Genomic DNA, 22,915 nt, shown 5'->3' with positions numbered 1-22,915 from the left:
AACATAGGAAGTTCCACTCAAAAATGAGGAAGAACTTCTTTACAGTGAGGGTGACAGAGCCCTGGAACAGGCTGCCCAGGGAGGGTGTGGAGTCCCCTCCTCTGGAGATTTTCAAGACCCGCCTGGATGCAGTCCTGAGTGATGTGCTCTAGGCAATCCTACTCAGCAAGGGAGTTGGACTAGATGATCTCTATGGTCCCTTCCAACTCTGTCGAATCTGTGAATCTGTAAAGATGATGCTCGTGGATGTAGTCCTGAGCATCCTGTCTCTGTCAGTACCACCCGAGCAGTGTTGTCCTTAGTTACCATACAACAAACTTGTGCTTTCTTATGGTAGCTTGCAGTGACTCTCATATTTTCAATCACATCTCGCTAATGAAGGTAATGTCTTTGTTCAGATCTGTTCTTGTAGATACAGTTGCTAAAACAAGAACTCTGCTGTCCGTTATGTTGTCTTTTTATTTTGTAGTTCTGCATCTTCCCTTCATCTTTCTTTTCCCTCTGTCCTTATACTTTCCAAGACTGTTATCTGAATTCTTAGCTTGTCTGCTTTGTCAATGGACAAGCAATTTCTTTTTATGCTTAGTGTGCTAAATGGAATGTGCATGTTTTCTTGATGATGTGTTTCTGTCTATGGAGAAATTTCCTTTCTCCCTAGGAAGACTGGATTTTTGATTGGTCACTAGTCCTTTCAAATGAGGTTAATTGTTGCTGACTAAATTCAGTAACTGGAACATGTTGAGCTTCTATTTATGGTTACTACAATTAAGAAATCTATGCTGTCTTGACAAAATACATCTGTGCTTGGTGAGACTTTTTCAAGGATTGTTTCCTGTTGGTGGAGTATAAGCATTGACTGCGAAGAAGCCTTGGAATTGTTCTCTGTAGGACACTTACGGCAAATTGCTCCTTGTGTCATAGTAGACTGACAGTTACAAGAATAGGGTCAGACAGAAGAGAACTAAGTTACCTCTTGCTCTGTCCAGATGCTGTGAGCCAGCTGTGATGTTCCTGCTGGAAGGGGAAAATTTAAGTTATTGCTGAAAGTAGATGATTGCTACCTGCTGTCAGAACAGTTTTTATTTATTTAAGTACTAAGAGAGTTTTCAGAGATGACTGCTTCTTGCTGTGTGGCTGCTGGGAAATATTTTTTTTTTATTTGTTCATTCTGTGCACGGATGTGATTGCACCTGGTTCCAAAGTGTCTGCTTTAGGTTAAATGAGACACTAGTCTTGTGATGTTTTCAGCTATGTACCTGGAAGTTCTAGAGTTGTTTGGGTTTGTTTTATTCCTACTTTCTCCTGCTTTGAGCCTCAACGTAATCTAGGTCTTATTAAAGGTTTTTGATTCTCAAATATTTTTAGATATAGGCATTTTTCACAGTTACAGCAATCCATCAATTCCAGCTTTTAACTTCAGGATCCTCTTAAACAAATTTTGATTAACAAAAGAGGAGTAAGAGCAGTTAGAGCTTATTCTAACTTAAGTGGGTAGTGACTATGACCAAAAAGGGGAGGAAGGAGACAAATTACTGTAAGTACCATAGAAGTATTTTTAATACTTTCTCCTGGAACTCCCTGGCAGTTGTTACATTAGGTTCTGTTTTGAACTTGCATATGTTTTAAATTAAAGATATATAAATAAATGTTGGAAGGACATGTTATCTTTAGTACTTTCTGTTCTGTGGCTGAAAAAACCTAGGCATTTTGCTGTACATAACTTTAGTGTGTAACTAAAGAGTTCTGAAAACATTTTACAATTAAAGCCCAAACTGAAAATTTTACTGTAAATGGAAACTATGGAAAATAATGGTGAGCTGGCTGCTTACTGTAAGTATCCCAGTACTTTGGGGAAATCCGATTTCCCTTCCCAGACGGAGGTGGTCTGGATCTGTCAGAAGCTCCTGATTACCCAGATGACAGACTCTGGTAGCTTTTATGGATTGTCATGAGTGATTCTTTCTATGAATGTTGTGCTCTGATGGAAGACTTGAGCATGTTTTGGAGACTGCAGACTGGGACCTATGCTGTTGGTCCAAAGAAATTGTTTTGAGCTAAGATAAACTGTGAGTGCATGGAGATCTACATAGTATTGTTGTCTCAGCTGTCTCTTAAACATTTGCTCCTATTTTGAAGTGAAATAGCTGTCCCATCTGTGTTTTTTCCACTTTGTGTGAACTATATTGGATAAGGCAAGGCTCTTATGAAGTTCCAATGGTCATAAAAAAGGGAAGTTTGTTCATATAAATTAAAGGGATGTTCTAGGCACTGCCTGTCCTGTTCTACTGATGATCATTGATGTGGTATTCTATTTTGGTAAAATGCTCTCATTTTCTTAGTATGAAAAATACAAAGGGCAGCTTTCTGTGACAGTCTGACAATACCAGCCTTATGTGTATGTGAGAGGTGAAATTCAGGTGGGTAAGAGATTCTTCACACACACACACACGGTGAAACCACAAACGGATAATTCCAGCACATGGAATTTTTTCTGACTCTGTTAAGAACCAGGTTTATCTTTGTGGAATGGACATGTACACCTTTCTGTCTCTGGAGCAAGTGATTTTGTTTGTGGTATACCCACAGAGAGCAAGAAAAGCTTGTGTTTGGATACACAGTCTCAGCAGAGGAGTGTATTTGATGTATATGTAGCAGACAATGCAGGGAGCTTGTGTGCTGTTTTGTTTACACAGAGTAAAGGTGGATTTAAATTAAAACCAGCAAGCTCATATCCCCCTGCTAATTTCATTGTAGAGCATCAACCTACAAAGTGTTCTCTGTTCTTCCCAGACTGAATGTTAAAGTAGTATTTGTACAGAGATACTTTTCTTATTAAAAATGTACTTTGAAGAGACTGAAGATGATGATAAAGTCAGATACTCAATCTGATTTAGCTTTTATTTATTTTCCTCCTCCTGTAGGCTACAGTTCTGCATTAGTCATTTCTCATGGAATGAAGTTGTGGTTGCCACGGTGGGCTTGGGTTAAAGTAGAGGAGACTTTTGAGGGAAGGAATCAATATAAATTTATAAGCTATTGCTTGCATAAATAACAGAAAACAATAGTATTTATACCCTTTTATAGCACAGTTGCCTAGAATAATACATACAGTAATACTATGGTATGGACACAGCTGCCATTCCACTATACGTAGCTGACTTGTTCCTCTGTTTTATCAACTTCATTCTCTGTGAGCAGCAAGGTGTCCAGCAGAATGGCTGATGATGCCTGGATGGGTGAACTCCTCAGCCTCATTGGGCTCTGGTACATAATGGGGTTAATCCCATTTCTCATCCCATGCATGACAAAAAGCTTGGAATTTTCTGCCACAGAACTTCTGAAAGAGATCCTGCTGGAGCGCTTCCGAAGGGCCTTGATAGGCTTTGTGGTCCTATAGTTGCAAGTGATATACCTGCTGAAAGCCTCCCTAAATGTTTTGTTGAAGAGCGTATAGACAAGAGGGTTCACTCCTGAGGACACATATCCTATCCAAACAAATATATCCATAAGCTTTTGAAAAACTTCCTTGTTGCAGGAGTTGCACAGAACCGAACTTATGTTTGTTATGAAGAATGGGCACCACATCAACAAGAAAAGAAAAAATACGATCCCCAGAACTTTTGACGCCCTTTGTTCGTTGGTTATTGTTTGCATGGACTTCCTCCCAATCGTAGATGTTCGGCAGAGAGGCATATCGTTGGACAAAGTCTTGTCCTTTCTGGAGCCATTTAGCATGGCCACCTTTTCTGGTGAGGAGGCAGGTGTTGTGTCACGCTGAAATACTGTGGACACTGTTGACCAAGGGAAACGCTGAGGTGGCTTGTTGATCAAGTAGGCCTTCTTGCGTAGCACTTGGATTGTCAGAAAGTAAGTGACTATCATGATAGCGAGGGGAATGAAGAACGCAGCCACTGATCCATACAGAATGAAGTCATGAAAACGATCAGGCATCAGGACGCACGTGATGTTTGTAGAGTTGCTGTTTCCATCTTCAATGCCTCTGATAGGGACCGGAATAGCAATGCCTACAGGAGAAAAACCAAGTACTTAGCATATGGTAATTGCTTGCGATCTCCTTTTTGGGCCTGAAGCCTCAGGGTCTATAAAGAAAGGTAGTTCCTGAGCTCTGCAGCAGGCACAGGATGATGGACATAACATAAATTGTTAAGAATAGCATGTGGCTGACTGGGCAAATAGTATTCTGTGAGCCTTGGCAAGCTTGGCTTTAACAGAGTGCCCTTTCTCAGGAGACTGGGCCTTACCCTTAGTGTTGAGGAAGCAGTATAAAGTTGCCAACTTCTCAAGTGTAAAAAGACATGAATTGCTTTGACTCCAGTTAGAATTAATATGGCTTTTCCTCCAGTGAAATGTGTTTTCCTAATGCCATCTGCTTCTTTTTTTTCCTCCAGGGTAACCTTTGCACTTTTTGAAGGCAGTTCTGTAAATGCATAAAACTTGTCTTCCCCTCTTATCTTACCCACATTGTGACTGGACACAGGCAGCTGATTTTTTTCACCCTGCTTGGCTCTTTCATATATACAAGTAGTTAAATAGATGCCAGAATTATGCAGTGTGTGTTTGAGATGGATTTGTTGTTTAAAGTCTCTTGCATATTTAAGAGTGTTTAAATGAGGCTAGCTAGCTCTGTAATTCACCACTCGTTTTTTAAAAAAATGTTAGCAGTCTTGTCTTTTTAAATGAATTTTTTACAACCACTAAATTACAGTCAGCACTTAATTTGCCAGAGTCTGACATTACAACGAAAACAACAGGTTCCTTGCTGTCTGGTGAAGGTTATTTGTGCTGTGTTTCCTGATACCACTTAATGAGATCTAGGGATTTACTGTATTCCACTGCTACTCTGCTTACTGAAGTTGGTTAAAGGCAGCAAAAACTAAATGGTTTACCCTTCAGCCATTTGATCCTTTTCTTAATAGGTGGCACACCTTCAGGTACAGCAAACATGTAAAATGAGGATTGAAGCAAATTAACCTTTGATTTGGAGAACCCTGGCTCAGCTGCAGAGTACTTTTGTATGGATAAAAAAAAAGAAAAAGTACAGCACTGATTAATAACAAATCATGCATTAAAAGGTCAACTGTAAGTGTTTTGTCATTCTAACAGTTTCCTTTTGTTTTGTGATAAAATAGGGCGTCTTTTCTCCTATCCTCACAGATCTTCCAGAAATTTTTTTCAAGTTGGAATTTTTTTGGGTTTAAGCATGTATGTATCGGCCAAGAAGGTGGAGGTACCCATTCTCTTGTGCATCATTGGCCTTAGTAATTTAGAATAATTTTGTTCTTTCTTTTGCACACAGACCATATAGCACTATATGCCTCTGGCTACCTGCACTGTGTTAAATGAGCTAAGAAGGTGATAACATTTAACAGATTTTTATTTTTTTTTTTTTAAGCATTAAGGATAGGTGAGATGCCACATGCACACCACAGAGGTGCTAATGTCATAAAAGTTTACATGTTGGCATCCTTCATATAAACTGTTCAGGGTTTGGTTTTAGTTTTGGGTTGTTTGGGGTTTTTTTGATATAGAAGTTAACTTATCTATATGCTATATTGCCAGTGCATCTGAGTCTTCAGTGTGAATGTTACCAGCCACTCACTCACCTCCCAATCTTTGATATCAGTAATTAACTTTTTTTTTTTTACTTGGTTTATGGGACAATAGTAAGGCACAGGTTTTAGCAACAGCTTCTACTCAAGGCTTAAAATTGTGTCTGGGACAGAATATAGTACCACAGTACCACAGAAATCTTGCTTTCCTGGAAGACATGCTGTGCATGCAGATGTTGTCTTCTGATTTTTGGATATTTAGGACCATGAAGAAGAGTGATGATTATCCCTGCTCAATCCTCACCCTTTCTGGTAAGCCTGATAAGGAGCAGCGGTTCAGGCAGATTTTTATGATGGAGCTATGTATGGTCCAAGAGGTGGACTTAGGCCAGGTGTTAGGGTCTGCTAATCAATAGAACTTGACCAAATTTTCCACTTTGCCCAGCTTTCACCTTTTGCTTTGGACATGAAAAGCTTCTGTATTCCTTTTCCAGTCTCCGAGTCTCACGTACCTATTGAAATGAGCCAAACCACGATGATTTTGATGATTGTTGTAGCCCATGAATTGTACTGACTAGCCTGGATTGGCTTTTTTATCGCAATATAGCGATCTAGGGAGATGGCACAGAGGTGCATGATGGAAGCTGTGGAAAAGAGGACGTCAAGGAACAGCCAGATAGGACACAAGGCAGTTGGAAGAGGCCAGGCGTTGTCTGAAAGAGAACAGAAAACTCATTAGAATCTAAGCTTTTTGAGAGTTTTTGGTGTGTGGTTTTCCCTTGGCTTCAGAAACTTTGAGAATTTCATTATCCAGCAGGAATCGAGCTTTGCCACTGCCTCTGTCTTATGTTTTAGTTGGCTACTAATTAGCTAACTGATTATACTATAATAACTAATTATACTCATATGCTACCATCACATTGATCAGGCTGTTTGTGTATTACAGACCTTTCCCTCTCTCTTTGTTCTTTTTAGATCATAAGCTCTTTGTGGCAAGAACTTTTTAACAAATGGGCCATGACTGTGCTTGGTCCTTGTACCCTGCTATTAAATGATTATTTTTATCTATGTCTCTTATATACTCCTATGATTCAAGGTTGTATTGAATGGATGAGGTAATGGGTCATAACCAACGTATTTGCCAGTTATCGCAGAATCATCTCAGTGGTGATTTTGAAGAATCTAGTTCATACAATTTTAAAGTGAGTTTACTGTGTCACTTGACCAGATACAGTTGAGCACTGAAGTGGCAAAACCAGGCTCTTCTGCCTCACTAATAGTTTTATAAAAATTGAAGGGCTTTCATGTGCATCTTTTGTTTTGTTTTTTTCAAGACTGATGGCTTGGATTTTAAGTCTGGCATCCTGTTTCTTACAGTAGTTATCTCTCTTTAATGTTAATCTTTATAGTCAACACAGGGTCTGTCAGCTGCACTGTGGTCAAGATCAAGGTTTGAAGTGTTCAACTTTCCAAGGGGCTCGTATTTTTGAGAGCTGGGCCTCTACTATCGATGTTTACAATACCAAATTAAATGAACTTTAATGAAATGCTGATTATTTTTTTAACGGCTTTATTTTCACTGTAGCATTGTGTCTTTAAGAATGTTCTGTAGTCCTGGGGAAGAATGTGTGAATGCAGAAGTTTTTCCTGTTTCTAATGGTAGAAGGTGATCTACCAAATAGATACTCTCCTTCCTTATGAAATTCAGCTGTACTCAATCAGTAGGCACATTAATAGTATTGCCAGAGAAATTGGGTTTTTGTTGAATGACAATTAAGAGGGGGGGAAGGACACTTTGAACAAATCAGATTGGTTTTAATCTCCTTGCCCTGAATAAATAGATCTGCGTGCTGAGAATGCCAAATGAGCTGGGCTATTGTAATGCCCAGTCTTATCAATGTGGTAATGTTGCAGTAGTTTGAGATTAAACATTTTCTCATAATGTGACGGATCGATGGAATTGATAACAGTGCTTTCTTGACTGGAATTATAAACTCCAGAGGATGGAAAATTTTGTAAAGTTAGACATAGCACATACTTGTCTGCATTCTTACCTACGTTGGGAAATCTCGCTTGTTAAACAAAGGAAATGGATGGATGGAGCCCTGAACTGAACCTCACCCATCCCCAAAGCGGTGGACTCCAGGTGAGGATGATGTAGGCAGTGAGGCAGAAGGGAGAGGTGGTCTATTTTCAAATCATTAACCAGTAAATTTTAATATCTAAATATATAAATTTTAATATCTAGCTGCATATTTTCTAAAATGGATACTATGCTTGAAACTACTCTTCAAAAAATTATCCTGTCAGGCAGCTATGAGAAAGCTGTAATTAGTATGTTATGAAATGCTTACTCATACTTAATTTTCCTGTCTACACTTTCAACTGGCATTAAGGTATGGTGCCTTTCTGAACAAAAAAAAAGTAAAATCAAAATGTCTTGTGGCTCATGCAGCCACCTGTAAAAAAAGAAAAAAAAATACAGTTTAAAGCTCATCAAAACTATTATTTCTTTTAATATTTTTGCTCACTCCAGAAAAAATAAGACTACTTCAGATAAAACATGAACAACAGAAAGTATATTCTGTATCTTGAAGGATGGCAGATAACACGGCTGGATTTCAAGTGAGCAGCTAATGCTTCTGTCGAGAGTCCTTACACGCTGCTCCCTGGATTATAACTGCTTTGGTTGCTGGAGAATTGCAGTGTGATAAATTCTTTCCTTTTGTAGTTAATTTACTCTTTGCAGAAGAAAACCCTCAAATAATTTGCAGCAAAAAGCTCTTTTATTTCTTTCAAATACAGATGCATTTAAACAGCTATCCGCAAAACAACCTTGTATGTTTTTGAGTTGTAGGAGCTCTTGTTAGTTAAGTGCAACTGAACAAAAAAAAATGTTTGTCTTTATTTTTGTCTTGTTTAGAACTGGGTGCAGAAGGCAGTAAGTTATCACATTCATGACTGTAGCATTATGTACCATTATATTTGTGTGTATGAGATGATGGGTTTCGTCCAAACAAAATCAGAGTAGATGTTAAATGCAGTTGCTGATAAAAAGTGAAGAATATGGTTATTACTTAAAACAAATATTGTGAAGCTGATACCTTAAAATCCAGAAGAGTCACATAGTTGTCTAGGATTAATACTGTGGTGTACTTTCTCCTACTTTGATTTGTCGGTTACTGATTTTTCTAGTTAGATTTTCATTGAGGGTTGAAATGCTGATTTAAACAAGTTAGTGGTTTTAAATAATTTTTTTTGAATGCCTAGGTTACATGAGAAACGTGCCTGCCTGAAAACTTGTCTGTTTTCTCCAGCTGTCAGGTGGTATAAGATAAAAAGGTATCCCTCTTTCAAGCAAACCTTGCCTTGGATCCTCCCAGCTGCAGCTGCGCTGCCGTTGCAGATTACTTTCCTTATTTTGAGTCAAGACAAGATAAAATACATGTTTTAAGATTTGTCTTACACCTTAAGAGAAGTAAGAAGTAAGATTTACCACAGCTGTCTACCTTTGATTAATCTTTATTTAAGAAAAGCTTTATTTATAGGAAATACCTTGGAAATGTGTAATCCTTAAAACAAGGTACAGTATAGAAGAGGGGCTGCTCTTGCTATAATCCAAAAGGTTTTTGGAAAGCTTGGGAGAAGGCGCCACTTATGTGTAAGCACAATCAAGGGAGATCTTTAAACAGACATGGAAACCGTTTGTTCTTCTGCTCTAAGGGCCGCTGACACGTGTTGCCTGTGAACACTTTGCTGCTGTTAGAGAACGATGCTTTTACTGAGATGGAGATTGGATATTTTTAATCACTGGCTGACTTAAGTCTAGGCTTTGATCTTTAAATTGGTGTCTGTGTGTCTGTAGCCTGTGTGCATGGCGGTCACCCTTGTGTTGGTGTTCAGCTTCTCCCCAGCCTGGTGTCTCCTGGCACCCCCATGGCTGCCTGCCTTTATTTCTCAGCTACAATTCTAGTTTCGACAGTAGTTGTTCACTGTTATGTAGGGTTTTTTTTTAATTTAGCCAAAGTAATTTATTTTTTCATTAGAATTGCTTTGTGAGGACTAAACCTTTGCTTTCTCACTTATCATTAGATTTGAGATTTTGGGTGGTAGCCATCAATTAAAGCCGTTTTCTCTGGTAGTTTCCACAAGCAGGATGAAAAGCCTTTCTGTGGTTCATCATCAGTAATAGGGAAAGATTAAGACAGCGGTTGCTTGTAATAGATTTTAAAAATAATGGTTTGCAGCCTAGGATGATCTGCATTACCTTTTGATTTTTAAGTGGATGAATACGAGGAAGAGAGAATATATTTTGAAATACAGTACATGCACTGACTCCAGGTAACCCACAGCCCACCAAGCCCTGGACAGCAGACTTCTTCCTACTGCACGCTTTGCAAACAAGAGGGACCCTCTTAAGTTTATTTGCTAATTTCACTAGCCAATGAATAGCAACATTTTTGCTTTCCTTCAGTAGTTCTGAGCGTTAGAAATTTGGACAACTCTTTTGAAAGCTAGATTTCAGAGAATGCCATTCTTTCCTAATGTGCCCTCCTTTTTTTTTGGAAGAAATGAGAAGAATTTAGCAAGCAATACAAGCAATGAACTGTTTGTATATTCTGATAATCACACTCCTAAATTAAAATTGCAGTGTATATTCGTACCAGAGTACATTTCGGTTGCTCTGAGAATAAATCACCTGCTGCTTACGGTATTATACCTGTGAGTGAGTTACGGATATATTGATTTATTTACTTTTAAAACAGGCAAGTTTTTATTATAGAGACAGTCTGTTTCTGAAGATTTTTCTGTAAGCATACTGTCAAGGCACGGAGCCAGGATCTGTAGTGGATTTTGAATTTGAACACTCTGTGACACATTAATTTTTAGTCAGGATCATTTAATGTGACTGCATTTTAGTTTACACCTTTTCCCTTAAATATTCTCCACCTAATTAGATATCAGTCCCAAATCGGAAGCATAATATTTGTATTCTGTATCTAGAAACTGCACCCAGCTATTTCATTATTATGGGAACATTCCTGTGTGGAATTGCCAGGAGGCTGTACTAAATTTGCTCTCTGGCTGTCAATGATTATTCTATGTTCAAGAAGTTATCTGGCTAATGTAGCTCCAAGATTTAGACTTGTTGTGTATTTAAATGTCTGTTGTAGCTTCATTCCAGTAACTCCTCATGTTTTGCTCATGCTTTGAACTTCTATAAACACCTCAGCATCTTATACTAGTCAGTGAAGAGGCAAAGCGGTTTTCTGGTTGATTGCCAAAGACAGATTTACATGCAAAAAACTTCAGTTTTAACCACTGCTATGTGAAAGGCTGGTCGCAATCTTACTTGGTTAATTATGACTAATTTTGCTACATTCTTGTAAATTTCCTGCAAGTGAAAGAGGCTTTTGTTTGACTTTTAAATTAAGATTCCTAGCATGCTTTTAACTGTTGTAACCAAGGTTTAATACTGGATTAATTGAGAGATTAAGGAGGAATAGTCTCTTTATAAAGTTAAAAAGAAAACATTTATTAGTCTAGCAAAGTGAAAATAATTTAAAACAAAAAATCAGAAAAACTACACCACCACCAAAAAACCCCTCCAGAAAATCCATAACTTGCCTTCCCTTTGTATTCATTGCTAATGCAATACTAGTAGTTTTTATGGTTAGTAGTTTTAGTTTTATTATTAGTGAGGCCTTTGGCAAGAACTGAACAGTTACAGTCTGTGTGTAAGTATGTATATACATATCTGTTTCTTGCCTCTACACACATATGTGCACAGACATGACTTACCAAGGCTTTTTATAAGTGACTGCGTTCTTTTTCAAGTTAGAAATCACTGTCCTGGTCATGTACCTTTATTTTTCTTTTGAGAAACTGTTGCTTGAAAAAAGATTATTTTATGATACCCACACTGGATTCTGACCTCCAATTTGTACCTCTGTTTAGGGAGAAGGAGTCTGTAATACACGGAAATCCAGTCTCAAGGCATTTAGTGAATAAACACATTTGTTAATACAGTGATACCAGTCTTCTGCAGCAAACAAAAGCTACTGATGGCCTTTCTGAAATAAAGTTTATGATTGTGTTTGCTTGTTGCTCAGACAACTCTTGGAGATCTAGCACAGGAAAAACGAACTCCTGCAGCCTTTCATTACCTAGGGTCCAGTGGTATCTATACCTTAAAGATAGTTGTGTAAATCTGTAAATTTATTGAAAAACCCATCTCATGTTGCTTTTTTTTTTTTCTATTTGTATGATGTGAAAAATAGACCATTTAAAATGTATTCTTAAAGAAATTTTAGGAGTAAAAGAGAGACTTTCCCATGGAGCTGCCTCTGATTTGCTGTCAAAAGCTGGGCATGAGAGAGTATGAAAAAGTCATCTTTGTTCTGTAACAACTAACGAGAAAGAAAATGTCACACCCAATGTATGTTTATGTAAAAAATACCTATTTTATTCCATATGAACCAAACAAAATGACAAATCTGAATCTCAAACAGTGGGTACACAGATTGAGGGTTCCTTGGTTTGACAGATGAGTTAATTCTTTGGGACACTTTATGAACCTGCCACTTTCCCCGGGGTGGGAGAAAATCGGTTTCTCTGAAACTGACACTGGTGAAGTTTGTTGTCACTGATGGTGCAGGGGACCGTCTGACTGCTCCTGGAGCTTGGAGTCAATAGGTGCCTGACTCCTAGAAAGTTCGAAACCTGTTCAGTGTACTGAACAGATAACTGTTCTTCATTTTTTAAGAGAAGACTGCCTGCAATTAGTATAATATCCAGTAGAACAGATACCAACATTATGCTGATGTTAAAAATAATATTCCACTATACAAAATATATTTTCCCATGTTCAGCTCCAATTGAGTATCAGTTTAGAGTCTCAGGTGATTTTTGAATGGTTTGGTTCAAAGGAAAGAATATCCACATCAGGTGTACTTCCCATAAATAGCTATATTAAGGTGAGAGGGACAGAAGATTTAGCAGCCCTCATCCAAGTGATTTTTAAAATTGAAATGGTAAAAAGAAAACATTTTTTTCTGTGTAAATTAGACCTCCCCAAATTGTACCCCGCATGCTACCCTGATGAAAAAAACGTGCTGTACTTACCAAATAATATTATGAGGAGGGCAATCGGCATCACAAACAGACCCACGAGCAAATCTGCCACCGCCAAGGATGTCAAAAAGTAGTTGGTAGCATATTGCAACTTTTTCTCCAGAGACACAGCCAGTATGACGAGTATGTTCCCCCCAATGGTGGGGATTATCACCAGGAGGATCAGTAGAGCTGCCCAGCGCACTTTGTTTCCTTGTTGGTCACTTGGGTAGTCCTGCTTGGGTTCTCCTGTTACTGAGAGAGGCGACAAAGATCCATTGCCAACTCCAGACCCGTTGAAGAAATGCAAAGGGTAGGACATTTTTGTGTCCAGCAGAACGTATTCGGGAGCTGTATTTTGTGCAGTAATTGGGTGAGGTGTAAGAGTTCACTGTTCCTCTCTGGTCCAGGATGGTCCTGAAGAAAGGCCAGCATGGTCAGTATGGTAGACTGGTCATCTGCTATTTTGAGATATTGTAACCATCTCCAAGGTAGTATCCAAATTTTTCATCCTGTGCCTTGCTGGGTGCAATTATGTCTTAAAAATGGAACTCCTGTCTTGTGTCCATCTCTGGTTGGTAGGTTTCAGTGGTCTGGTCTCCCCTTTATAGCGAGGTCCAGGTTTGAGAAGATTATAGGAGATAGGTCAATAGCTGTGTAAAGCAAGCAGTGCATGAGCTTCCTTATTTTTTTTTTCCCCCCTAGAGCAGTAAAAAATGATAGATGAATTTGGATGCCAAATGGTTTCCCTTCAGATGCAGTGTACGTAGATTTGCTCTTTGTAAGTACAAACTGATGCAAAGGCAGATGCTCGCGTTGTGTATATGCAACTCCTCCTCTCCCGAGTGTCTGGTCGCCGGCAGCGTGTGCGTAGGCAGGCGGCAGTTCCCATATTTCCCCTTATTAAGAATCCTGTTTCTCCACAGAGGGTCACCCCAAAAATATCTTCAGAAATGATATATGAGGCTTCCGTTTCAATGTCTGCAGTTCCTAATTTATCAGGTGAAAGTCAGGAAGCTGCAGACAATAAAACACTGGTGGCAGTCTCAAGGGGACTGTAAAGATTTATGGAACTGAGCCATCTAAATTTACCCATTACTTGGAGGGGGGTGGATGGGGGAGTAAACCGTTTGTTTTTGTAATCTGAGCGGGGCTTTTATTAAGTACAGCCTTTTCTCTCCCTCTCTCTTTCTCTTTTTCTTTCTGTCTCTCTCAACTCTGCTGAAGACTTAACGCTTACATTTCCCCCTTCAAGCAGAGGCTGAAGCAGCTGCCACGGCACTCAGCTGCACGAACGCTCAGTTACTGAGAAGATTTGATGTGTTGCAATTTTCAGGTGAAAAATTGCCTTACCTCTTTCTCTTGCATTTTAGTAGAGTTTGCATCCAGGAAGATCCTTTGTAATTTTCTTTTTCATCACATGGTGGATTTTAAGATATTTTTTTTTTCACTGCTTTCTGGGAAAAAGTCGTTCATTTGGTTTTGGTTTTTATAGTTTTGCTAAAGCTTGTCTCTTTGTGTGCTTTTGTTTAGCACTTATATTTCTTCTAACACCGAGATTAAGAATTTCTATTTTGGGAAAACTGTATTTCTTACCCAGGTATTTTCTCCAACTCTTGAATGGAGGAAAAGAATCTTTCTTGCCACATTTAAAAAAGAGAGAAATAAGGTGGTGTTCTTTTTTTTGCTGTCCTTTCTCTTCCATTCTTTTGATGTTTTTACTTGAGTGGTTTGCAGGGTCCTCGGGCAGTTTTCTCTTTGTCGATGAGCAAAGCTTTCCCTCTGCTGCTACCACCCTGGTTTGTTGGTCGGCTCATTCCAGTGTCTCCAGCTCCAGCGCTTGAAAAGCAGGGAAGTAAATGAGTGGGGGTTTGGCTGGAAAAGAACCAGGGAAGGTTAATTGATTCAGTGCTCCGATACTATCATGTGTGTTCCTGGTAGCTGTGTCAGGATGTGCAGATCCTGTGAAGGACCCTTCACGCTGTGATACCGTAGCTGTATCCACCACAGCGTGCCTATGCCTGCGCCCTCGCTCTCTCCTGCTCGCTTCAACGCTCTCTGGATGGAAGCACAGTTAACCCTAAAAAGTTCTGCTGCCCTGTAAACACACCAATTTTTGTTCTTGACGAACTTCTATAGAAGTATTGTCTCATACACTATTTTAAGTGTGTGCACTGTTACTTTAAATCTTTCTTCATGCAGCTGCTTTTTATTATCATGAGTGTTCTCTTTTGTTACCTTCCAGCTTTCGGCCAGATGTGTGTATGTCTTACAGTTCCACATTAAAATGGAAATAGAGTTCACTTCCAAGGACATAAACTGGACAACTGTGTAAGAGAGTCCTTGAGTTTAAGGCCAGAAGAGACCATGAGATCATGGTCTGACCCCTTACATGTCACTGGCCATTGCATTCCATGAATTGCTAGTGCTCACCAGGCTTGACCAGGAATAGGGTCCTCAGTGAATTGTGATTTGATTTATATTATTTTAAAAAAAAAAAATCATATCTTCAGGGTACAGCTATTTTGGGGCCAAAAAAGAGACAGCTGCTGCCAGAAGTTAATGGAAATACTTGACTTAAAGTGTGTTCAGATCATACAGTAGAATTTCCAGCAAAGTAGTTTTCACTTGTTCCTTATTTTTCCTGTTTAAAGGAACCCTTTGGTACGATTTCATGCTGTATTCATTTGCAATTGACTTTTGATATCTCTTCTTCTTCAGAAAAGTATATATTAGATAATAAAGACCAATCCAGCTATTCTGATTCTGTTTCCTTATCTGACCACCTCCCCACTCTACTGAGAGGGTAGAGCACATGAAAGCATACAAAAAGTAGAAATCAAGAGAGGACAATACTGTATTGGGCTAATGAACGTTTGGATTTAGTTTTCCTTAAGTTCAACTATTTCCTTATCAACTTCTGTTTTATTTTATAAATCTTTAAGGCTCTCTGGGCATCAATTTAACTGTACTTGAAGTCTTTACCAAGATTTCCATTGGATAAACACAGCCAGCATTCACTCCTTCTGATTGTACAGATGAATCATTGACATCATTGACACTTGAGCTATTTTTTCCCTTGTTGAAAGGTGGCTGGAATTGTTACTGCTTTCTGGAGACAGAGCTATTGGCAGTATGTTTGCATCATAAATGGGAAAAAAAAAATAAAAAGATGTTCCAGCGTAAAACCACCAAAGTATAGTTAACATCAGTGGTCTGCTTGGGGGTATATGTCATGTGCAGATCTTCATGTCACATCCCTGAATTTAAAGAATATAATTAAAAGTTCTGGGGAAGAAAATCAGCAATGCATCTATCAGAACCATCTGTTAATCATCAGCATCAGCTACTGATGAAAGCCTGTGCTGGAGCTGAAGCATTATCTTGAAAGATGTTTGGTTTTTTGATATTTTTTTAAATTATTTATTTTTTTTACTTTTCACATCTTTGCTTTCACAGTGTAGTAGAGACTACCCCTCAATCACTTCAGTGTAGGGGAAGTATCAGAGTAACAGAAGTGTAATTTTTTCAACTTGAGTTCTCTATTACCTCTTTATAAATTTTCTTCACAGATCTTGCTGTCTGAGAAGCACCACTGTTGGCTACTGCAGTAAAGAGTTACTTTGATCAAAGTGAAAATCAAGTGTTCCCACTTCTCTGGAATGCCTCAGTGGATACTGTAATGTCATTTATATGATAAAATCATCTCTTTAGCCACTGGAATGGCTAAATTCAATAAATTGGAAGGAGGGAGGCACCTTGATGAAGCACCAGCTGAAGGCTGTACTGTTGCCTGCAGATTGCTCTGATGAAAGCTGTATAAATGCACTCATATCTAATTGAAAAGGAAATGATTATTTTTTTTTAAATACAGATGAAAGCAGAGTTTTCTTAGGAACTTGCAGAGGAAGATGATACAAGTTTAGTTGCATGTAGGCTTGCATAGCATATATACCTAATTGGTGCGTTGTTTCATTTTAGATGGCTAGAAAATTTATCTGCCTTTTGGGATGTTTTTTTGAACTTTCCCAGGTTTGAATAATTTGAGAAACGCATGCTCTTGTATATCTATTACAGATCTGCAGCAGGTTCTTCAATGGATGCTTCTAGCGAGGCTTTTTGTGCAGGCCCCTCCCTGTTCTGCCCCCATGTCCAGTTCCGCTCCTGCGTTAATGATGATGAAACCTTAAATGTTGCTAGACCCCCATTCTTGGTCCACCATAACAGGAATAGTTAGACCATGCATAGATATTATTTTTTCCCCACCCCTTGTTGTTATTTCTGTTTTTAAATTGCCAATACTATTTTATTTGAATGGAGCCATGTCTACGTTAGACATGAGCTGACGATGCTGGTGACAGTGTTGTTCAGTTGGTGCTTATTCCATAGCTCAGGTTCATCTGCTGTGCCTCCTGGGAGCTCTTGCCCTCAGCCTCCTGGCAGTGGGAGGCCTCCTAGAAGTTCTCACTCTTTAGCAAGTCTTGCTTAGGCAACCAGGAGGCATTTCAGAGAAGAACATTGAGGAGAAGGAGGCTGGGTTTCACATGAGAGAGTTTCTGTGAATTCTTGGCACTGGACTAGTTCGTATCCTCCTTGTAAAAAGAGAAAGAGACAGGATTTACACCCATGCTTAGTCTATGCCGAAATATGTCAGTTTATTGTGTTTTTCTCTGCAGGTTTTCCATCTTCTGTGTTTTCTCCCCTCTGCTACACACACCCCCTTCAAAATGACTGCAAATTGCGCAATTAGATATCTGCATTCTTCCTTTAATAACTCATTCACGGATGAAATGAAACTTCTGTTAAGCTTTTCTTATTTTGTCTGTCACTGCACCACCAAAGCAACTTGTGGAAATAGTTCTGTATCAAATGATTAATTCACATCCAATAGTTTAGAATGTCATAAATATTTAGAATCTTTTGAAATACGACTGGAGAGACTTAATGAGGGATTTAAAAGATATATTTGACATTATTCTTTAATTCTATGACATTTCATTTTTCAATGAGTTGTAAAGTCCTTAAATATTTAGACTAAAAAGTGTATGTTAGTGATGCTTTAGACGCTTCCATTTTTAGTTTCCATCAGAAGACCAGTGTGATGGTTTATTTTCAGTATTCTGTTTATTTAGTTATTGATGTTACCTTATATACATATACAGGGTTTAGTATTTAAATATTGCTGAAATATAAAAAGAAATGGCAGTAGTCTTCTAACCTTCAAGACGTGCAACTTACAGAATTGGAGATAAACTGCACAAAGGTATTTGGATGTGATTCTAACTGGGCTGTGATCTAAGAAACAATGGAATATGCTTCAAGATATGACAAATATGACAATCCAAGTTTTTAATTTGTCTTCTGATGTTGTTGCATGCTTCTTGGTGGAAAAAAAAGATAAAAGTGGATTACTAAACAGTTGATATACCTAACAGTGTTCCTCAACTTCCAGTAGACCAATGAGGCTCTTGTAAGCAAAGCCTGCTAAGGATTACAGTATCTGCTGATGTTGCAGTTGTAATTATCTTCAGAAAAAAAAAAAACCCACCTGGTAATGCTGCTGTAAGAAATGTTTTGGGGTGAAAGGGACATAAAATTTTAGGGTTCTCTGCAAACTATGGAGAACCTTCCATGGTCAACATCATGGATTGAAAGGAAAACTGGCTGCCTTCTGTGTCCAGCTGATCTGGGTGGGTTTGTTCATATTAGTCTGAGTTAGTAACAATCAGCATCCTGGGTTTCTTTTGTGAATTTTTGCACTGGAGGCTTAAGAAAAACTTTCTTTGCTCTTTCTTTGGAAGTACTTGAAGAATCCAAAACTTTCTTTGGTTTCTCAGAAATTCTAGGGCACTTAACAAGCTAAGTATCAGCTTTTATATAGAGAATATAACATTTACATATATATATATGTTGCATATTTAATTATATCCAGGAGATGAACATCCCCAGGAATGAGGTCAAAGTTGAGGCCAGGGGTAAGGTAATTGGGCAGGAGTTAGGCAGCTCCTTTGTTTTCTTTCTGGTTTCCATGAAGATCAAAATCCTTAGCTGCATAGGGTGTTTGTTTCTCATTAAGGTTTTGAGAGCAACGAGTTGGTGAGTAAAACTAATAAAATTCTAGCTATTATCTTTTGCTGAGAATCTCTTGTTGTTGTCTTGATGCATCTTTATTTTTCTTTACGGTTTATGACTTCTGAAACCAGACTGGATCTTGGATGAAGTCCTTCATCTGCAGCCCCATATATCACAACAGTAGAACTTACCCTGGTGTAGGGTGGAAACCAAGCTGTAGATAATTCATGTGTTGAAGTCCTATAAAAGAAACTTAAGGGTTTTTTTGGCTTCTTGATGCACTTAGTTTCCTGGTAACAGAACAAAGTTGAAGCCTGTTGCGATGTTGTTTTTTTGTGTATGGGTCTGGGTTCACCAATGGCTGTGTTTTGGTGGCTTATGTAGGAGCAGCTGAGCAATTTTCAGATGAAAATGAAGGAAATAATCAGGCCATTCTTTTGTTGTCATTTTGCTTCTGTAGTAAAATGTAATTGCAAAAGCAAGCTGTTTGAGCAAAAACAGTATTAGGAAAAAAAGGAAGGAACCGGTGCATTAATGACAATTTGTTTTTTAAAAATAGGCATTACCTATCTTTCTAAGATATACAGCCCAGTTAGAGACATACTTTGGACTTTAATGTAGGAATGTTTAGATTAAATTACTGGACTGTGGTAGGGGAAGGTCAGGCTAGAGGACTATAAGTACCTTGTTTCTGTCCTCAGAAGATATTAAATATACTTTTAAATAAATAGACTGTGACTTTTAAGAGGAGGGAAAAAATTGTGTCTGCAGATGAAATTTCTGCCCACTGTATCTCCAGATGTTATCCTGGTATTTCAAATGATGTTATCGTCTATGTTTATCTTGTAGTAACAACAGATGTCCGTATTAGGACTGACTAAGAGTGGTCTGTTGCTGACTGTGACTTCTGATAAACGATTTATCTTTTTTTAGTACTGTTTTTAAGTTTTCTCACACTCTTCATTGCTTCTCTCTCTCCCCCACCAGAGGTTTCTACTCAGTAAGCACATTGATTCATCACAAGAGCGTGTTGGAGGTCTCCAGCAGGGAGCCAGAGGGGTGGACTTGGTTTGGGAACCAGTGTGGGGCTTTGGAGCAGTGAGGTGGAAGGTTCCCCTGCCAGCAGCGGGACAGGCCTCTGCTGTGCTTGGTGTCACCTCAGCAGCTTCTGCGGCTGTGCTGGTAGTGAAGGGTCAGAGCCAGGGGGAGGAGAACGTGGTCATGTTTTAAACGTGTTCCCCAACTGGATTACCTCTTGGAAGCAATGCCACGGAGCACGACGGCAGCCCGTAACTGCTTATGAGGGCTTTTTAATTTTTCTTTTGATTACTTGACAGAGTTGTTTTGCGTTTTATGAATTTTATTAAGTGTGGATTTGGGTTTATGTGGGCTAAGGTTTGGCAGCAGTGTGTAAGACTTTGTAAAGCATCTCAGCAATAAAGCGAGCAAGCAAATGTTACTGTCTAAACGTCGATGCCAACAGTGCTCTTGTGTACTGAAGTCCTGTGACTCCAATAAGCATTTTTACAATATCCTTTTCCTTCCTCAGCCCAGTTGTGGTTCTGCCTTCTAGTTCTCTGTTACATGGGAAAACGCTTTTTGAAGATAATGGGTTTGAGAAGACTGCATTACTCGGGAAAGTGGTGAAACTTTAAGTAACTTTAACTGCCAAAGTAGATTTACAGAATGCCCCTGTCAAAATGTTTGACCCTTTTATGGATAGATTTGAGAGAAAAGCATTTCAAATACTGGCCACAAATAATGTAAATCTGGCAGAGAATTCCAAAATCAATTAGTGTACATTAATCCTGATTTTATAATAAGAACTGTGTTGGAACTACTGAGTCTTCAGACACAAAGATGCGTCCAAGTTAATGATTCCATAAAATCCAGCTTTCTGAACAGGAATGTAATGATTAATGCTTCAAAGTGGGTAATCACATCTTTTCCAGAAGATGTTTTTCTCTTCTTTGGCTCACAATCTGCCTGTTTAACATTTGCTGAAGTAAAGCAAACACAAAGGTGTTAAGAGTCTTTGTGCAAGAGCTGAAGTCTTCTGTGCAGCTGAATGCTTGGGCTCATTTATTATAGGATTTGTGACTCCTGGTCTCCCCATCAGCTCATTTAAAAAAAAAAATAAATACATTGTCAGCATCCAAGCTGTTATTTGAGCAAGAGACTGACAGGTAGTTTTAAATGTGTTTTTTAGTTTATAGTCTTCACCTGTATTGCTTGCTTGCGGAACAGAATCATTCTATTTCCCAGCTCTTTCCCCTTTTTTAACATTTGTCATCTCAGGTGCATCCTAGAGGTAGCAGAGTTTCCAGCAACTTTGTGTTTGTTGCTCTCTTATGTGGGTTTGTGGGGTTTTTTTTGCTGCTGTTTGGAGAGAGGTTTTTTTATAAGGTGGTGGTGGTAGATCGGATTCTTTGTTCTAGGAAAACTCATAAAGAGACTGTTGGGAGCAGGGGTGAAGTAGGAGATGTGGGTAGTTGCTGCCATTACTGCTGAGGTGGGTGAGTGCCCTCTGAAACCTGGGTGCCTTCGGGTCCCTTCAGCAGTTCTGGAGCAGGACTGGAGGCTGTGTGATGGTGCTGCCTGTCTGCCACCTGCAAAGAGGGGCTTAGGACTAATTATCAGAGGAGACTATGGGAAAGTGTGGAAATAGGGGAGAGCTAATAGCTGGAGTACAAATTAACTGATTTTATGTGTAGAGTTTAAATAAAGTATGCGTGTGGTCGTATGAGCATGTCTTCTGTCCCGAGTCACAGTGAAAAAAGAGAATGAACTAGATAATTGCTTACAGTCTTTTTTCACTTCTATTTTCTATGATTCAGGTATTCATTGAAATAAAACCAATGCTGGAGTATAGTCTGTAATGGTTTTTCTACCTCTTGAGTTGAGTGCTTTGATGGACACTTAATGAGTCTTACGTGATGCTGTAATTCCTGTGTACAACAGGTACTTTGTAAGAAAGGAAGCTAAACTAAGGTGTTCTCGGCTCTTTCTTTGTACGTTTCAGCTTGAAGTCAGTTTATCGTCAAAGTAAATGGCTTGCAACACTACTTTTAGGATTGTGAATGAGACAATTAAGAAGCTAGTCTGGGCTACAGGACAGAGTAAGATGGAGTGGATAACCAGATGATGAGAACTTTGAAAACAGATATAATTAAATCACTTGCAATTTGCTCTTTTTCATGAGCATGTACTTGCCAACTGCACTCCTGCGTTGCTTTTGTGTTCATGGTGTCATGAGATTGGGTAAATTTAAGAGACTAGCTGTGACGGATGTGCTTGCGATGCCTAGGAGTTCAGAATGCAGGCTTGTCTGGTGCAGAGATGCTTATTTTACAAATAATTTTGCCTTTGCTGCATTGGAAATGCTGAAATTGGCAGTAAATGGTACTATGAAGTGGATTGTGTGACATCAAAATTAATGGAGTCATAAATATGACTACAAAGACAGGAGGGAAATGAATATATCCACACCTGTGAGTTCTGCCCTATTTCTGAAATACTCAACATTCCCAAGACTCTGTGCATTAGCAACATGTGCTTCTTGCTGTACGAAATTAAGGGTTCCCTTTTATCTTCCCCAGCTCTGGGCTGTAATGACCAATAGGACACTGGTTCCCAGCTGGCAAGGCATGGAGCATATACTCTTATTTCAGATCTCTAAAAAGGCAGCAACATCACAGCATGAGCTTGTAAGGAGGCAACAGTAGATGTTGCTGATAAACTGATTGGAAGTGTGTTTTCTGTCAGGATTTCCTCAGATGCTTTGATTTACAGCAGTAGATGGGGTGAGGAGGAGTCAGGAAGAAGCAGTGATTGTGACAGGGAGGTTGGGACCCACCAACCTTGAAGGCTGATTGAACACTGGAGTTGGATTTGTGTCTGCTGATGGGAGATTCAGTGCTATATGTCTCATGGAGAGTAAACCTCTGCTAGTGGAGTCTGTCACAATAGCATGATTTCTAGACATAAAGATCTCAACCTCAACAGATATGTCCTTCTGCAGGGTAATCCTTTAAAGGCAGGAAATATGCACTAAAAAGGAAGATTTTAGTAGTAGGAACTGTGTGTGATATCTGCAGTGACCAGGAAGTTTATTCATGTGTGCACTTGCTTGTTCTCTTAGCCCATTTGTTCCACCCCTC

General features: G+C 39.0%; 2 protein-coding genes across 2 annotated transcripts in view; one reads left to right on the top strand and one right to left on the bottom strand.

Annotated features, from left to right (window-relative positions):
- The window catches only part of PSMD1 (proteasome 26S subunit, non-ATPase 1), a 73,274-nt gene that overhangs the window by 25,434 nt on the left and 24,925 nt on the right, over positions 1-22,915 (top strand). The window lies entirely within an intron of this gene.
- Positions 2,894-13,647, bottom strand: HTR2B (5-hydroxytryptamine (serotonin) receptor 2B, G protein-coupled). Its single transcript, XM_014946005.1, has 3 exons — positions 12,696-13,647; positions 6,083-6,283; positions 2,894-4,025 (listed from the first exon to the last, which is right to left on the bottom strand). Exons 1-3 carry the CDS (start codon positions 13,003-13,005, stop codon positions 3,145-3,147), a joined length of 1,392 nt encoding a protein of 463 aa, XP_014801491.1. The 5' UTR covers positions 13,006-13,647; the 3' UTR covers positions 2,894-3,144.

The sequence above is a fragment of the Calidris pugnax genome, unplaced genomic scaffold (assembly GCF_001431845.1).
Source record: "Calidris pugnax isolate Ruff unplaced genomic scaffold, ASM143184v1 scaffold111, whole genome shotgun sequence".
NCBI lineage: Eukaryota > Metazoa > Chordata > Aves > Charadriiformes > Scolopacidae > Calidris > Calidris pugnax.
The sequence above is the reverse complement of the archived record's forward strand: the minus strand, read 5'-3'. Positions and strand labels throughout refer to the sequence as shown.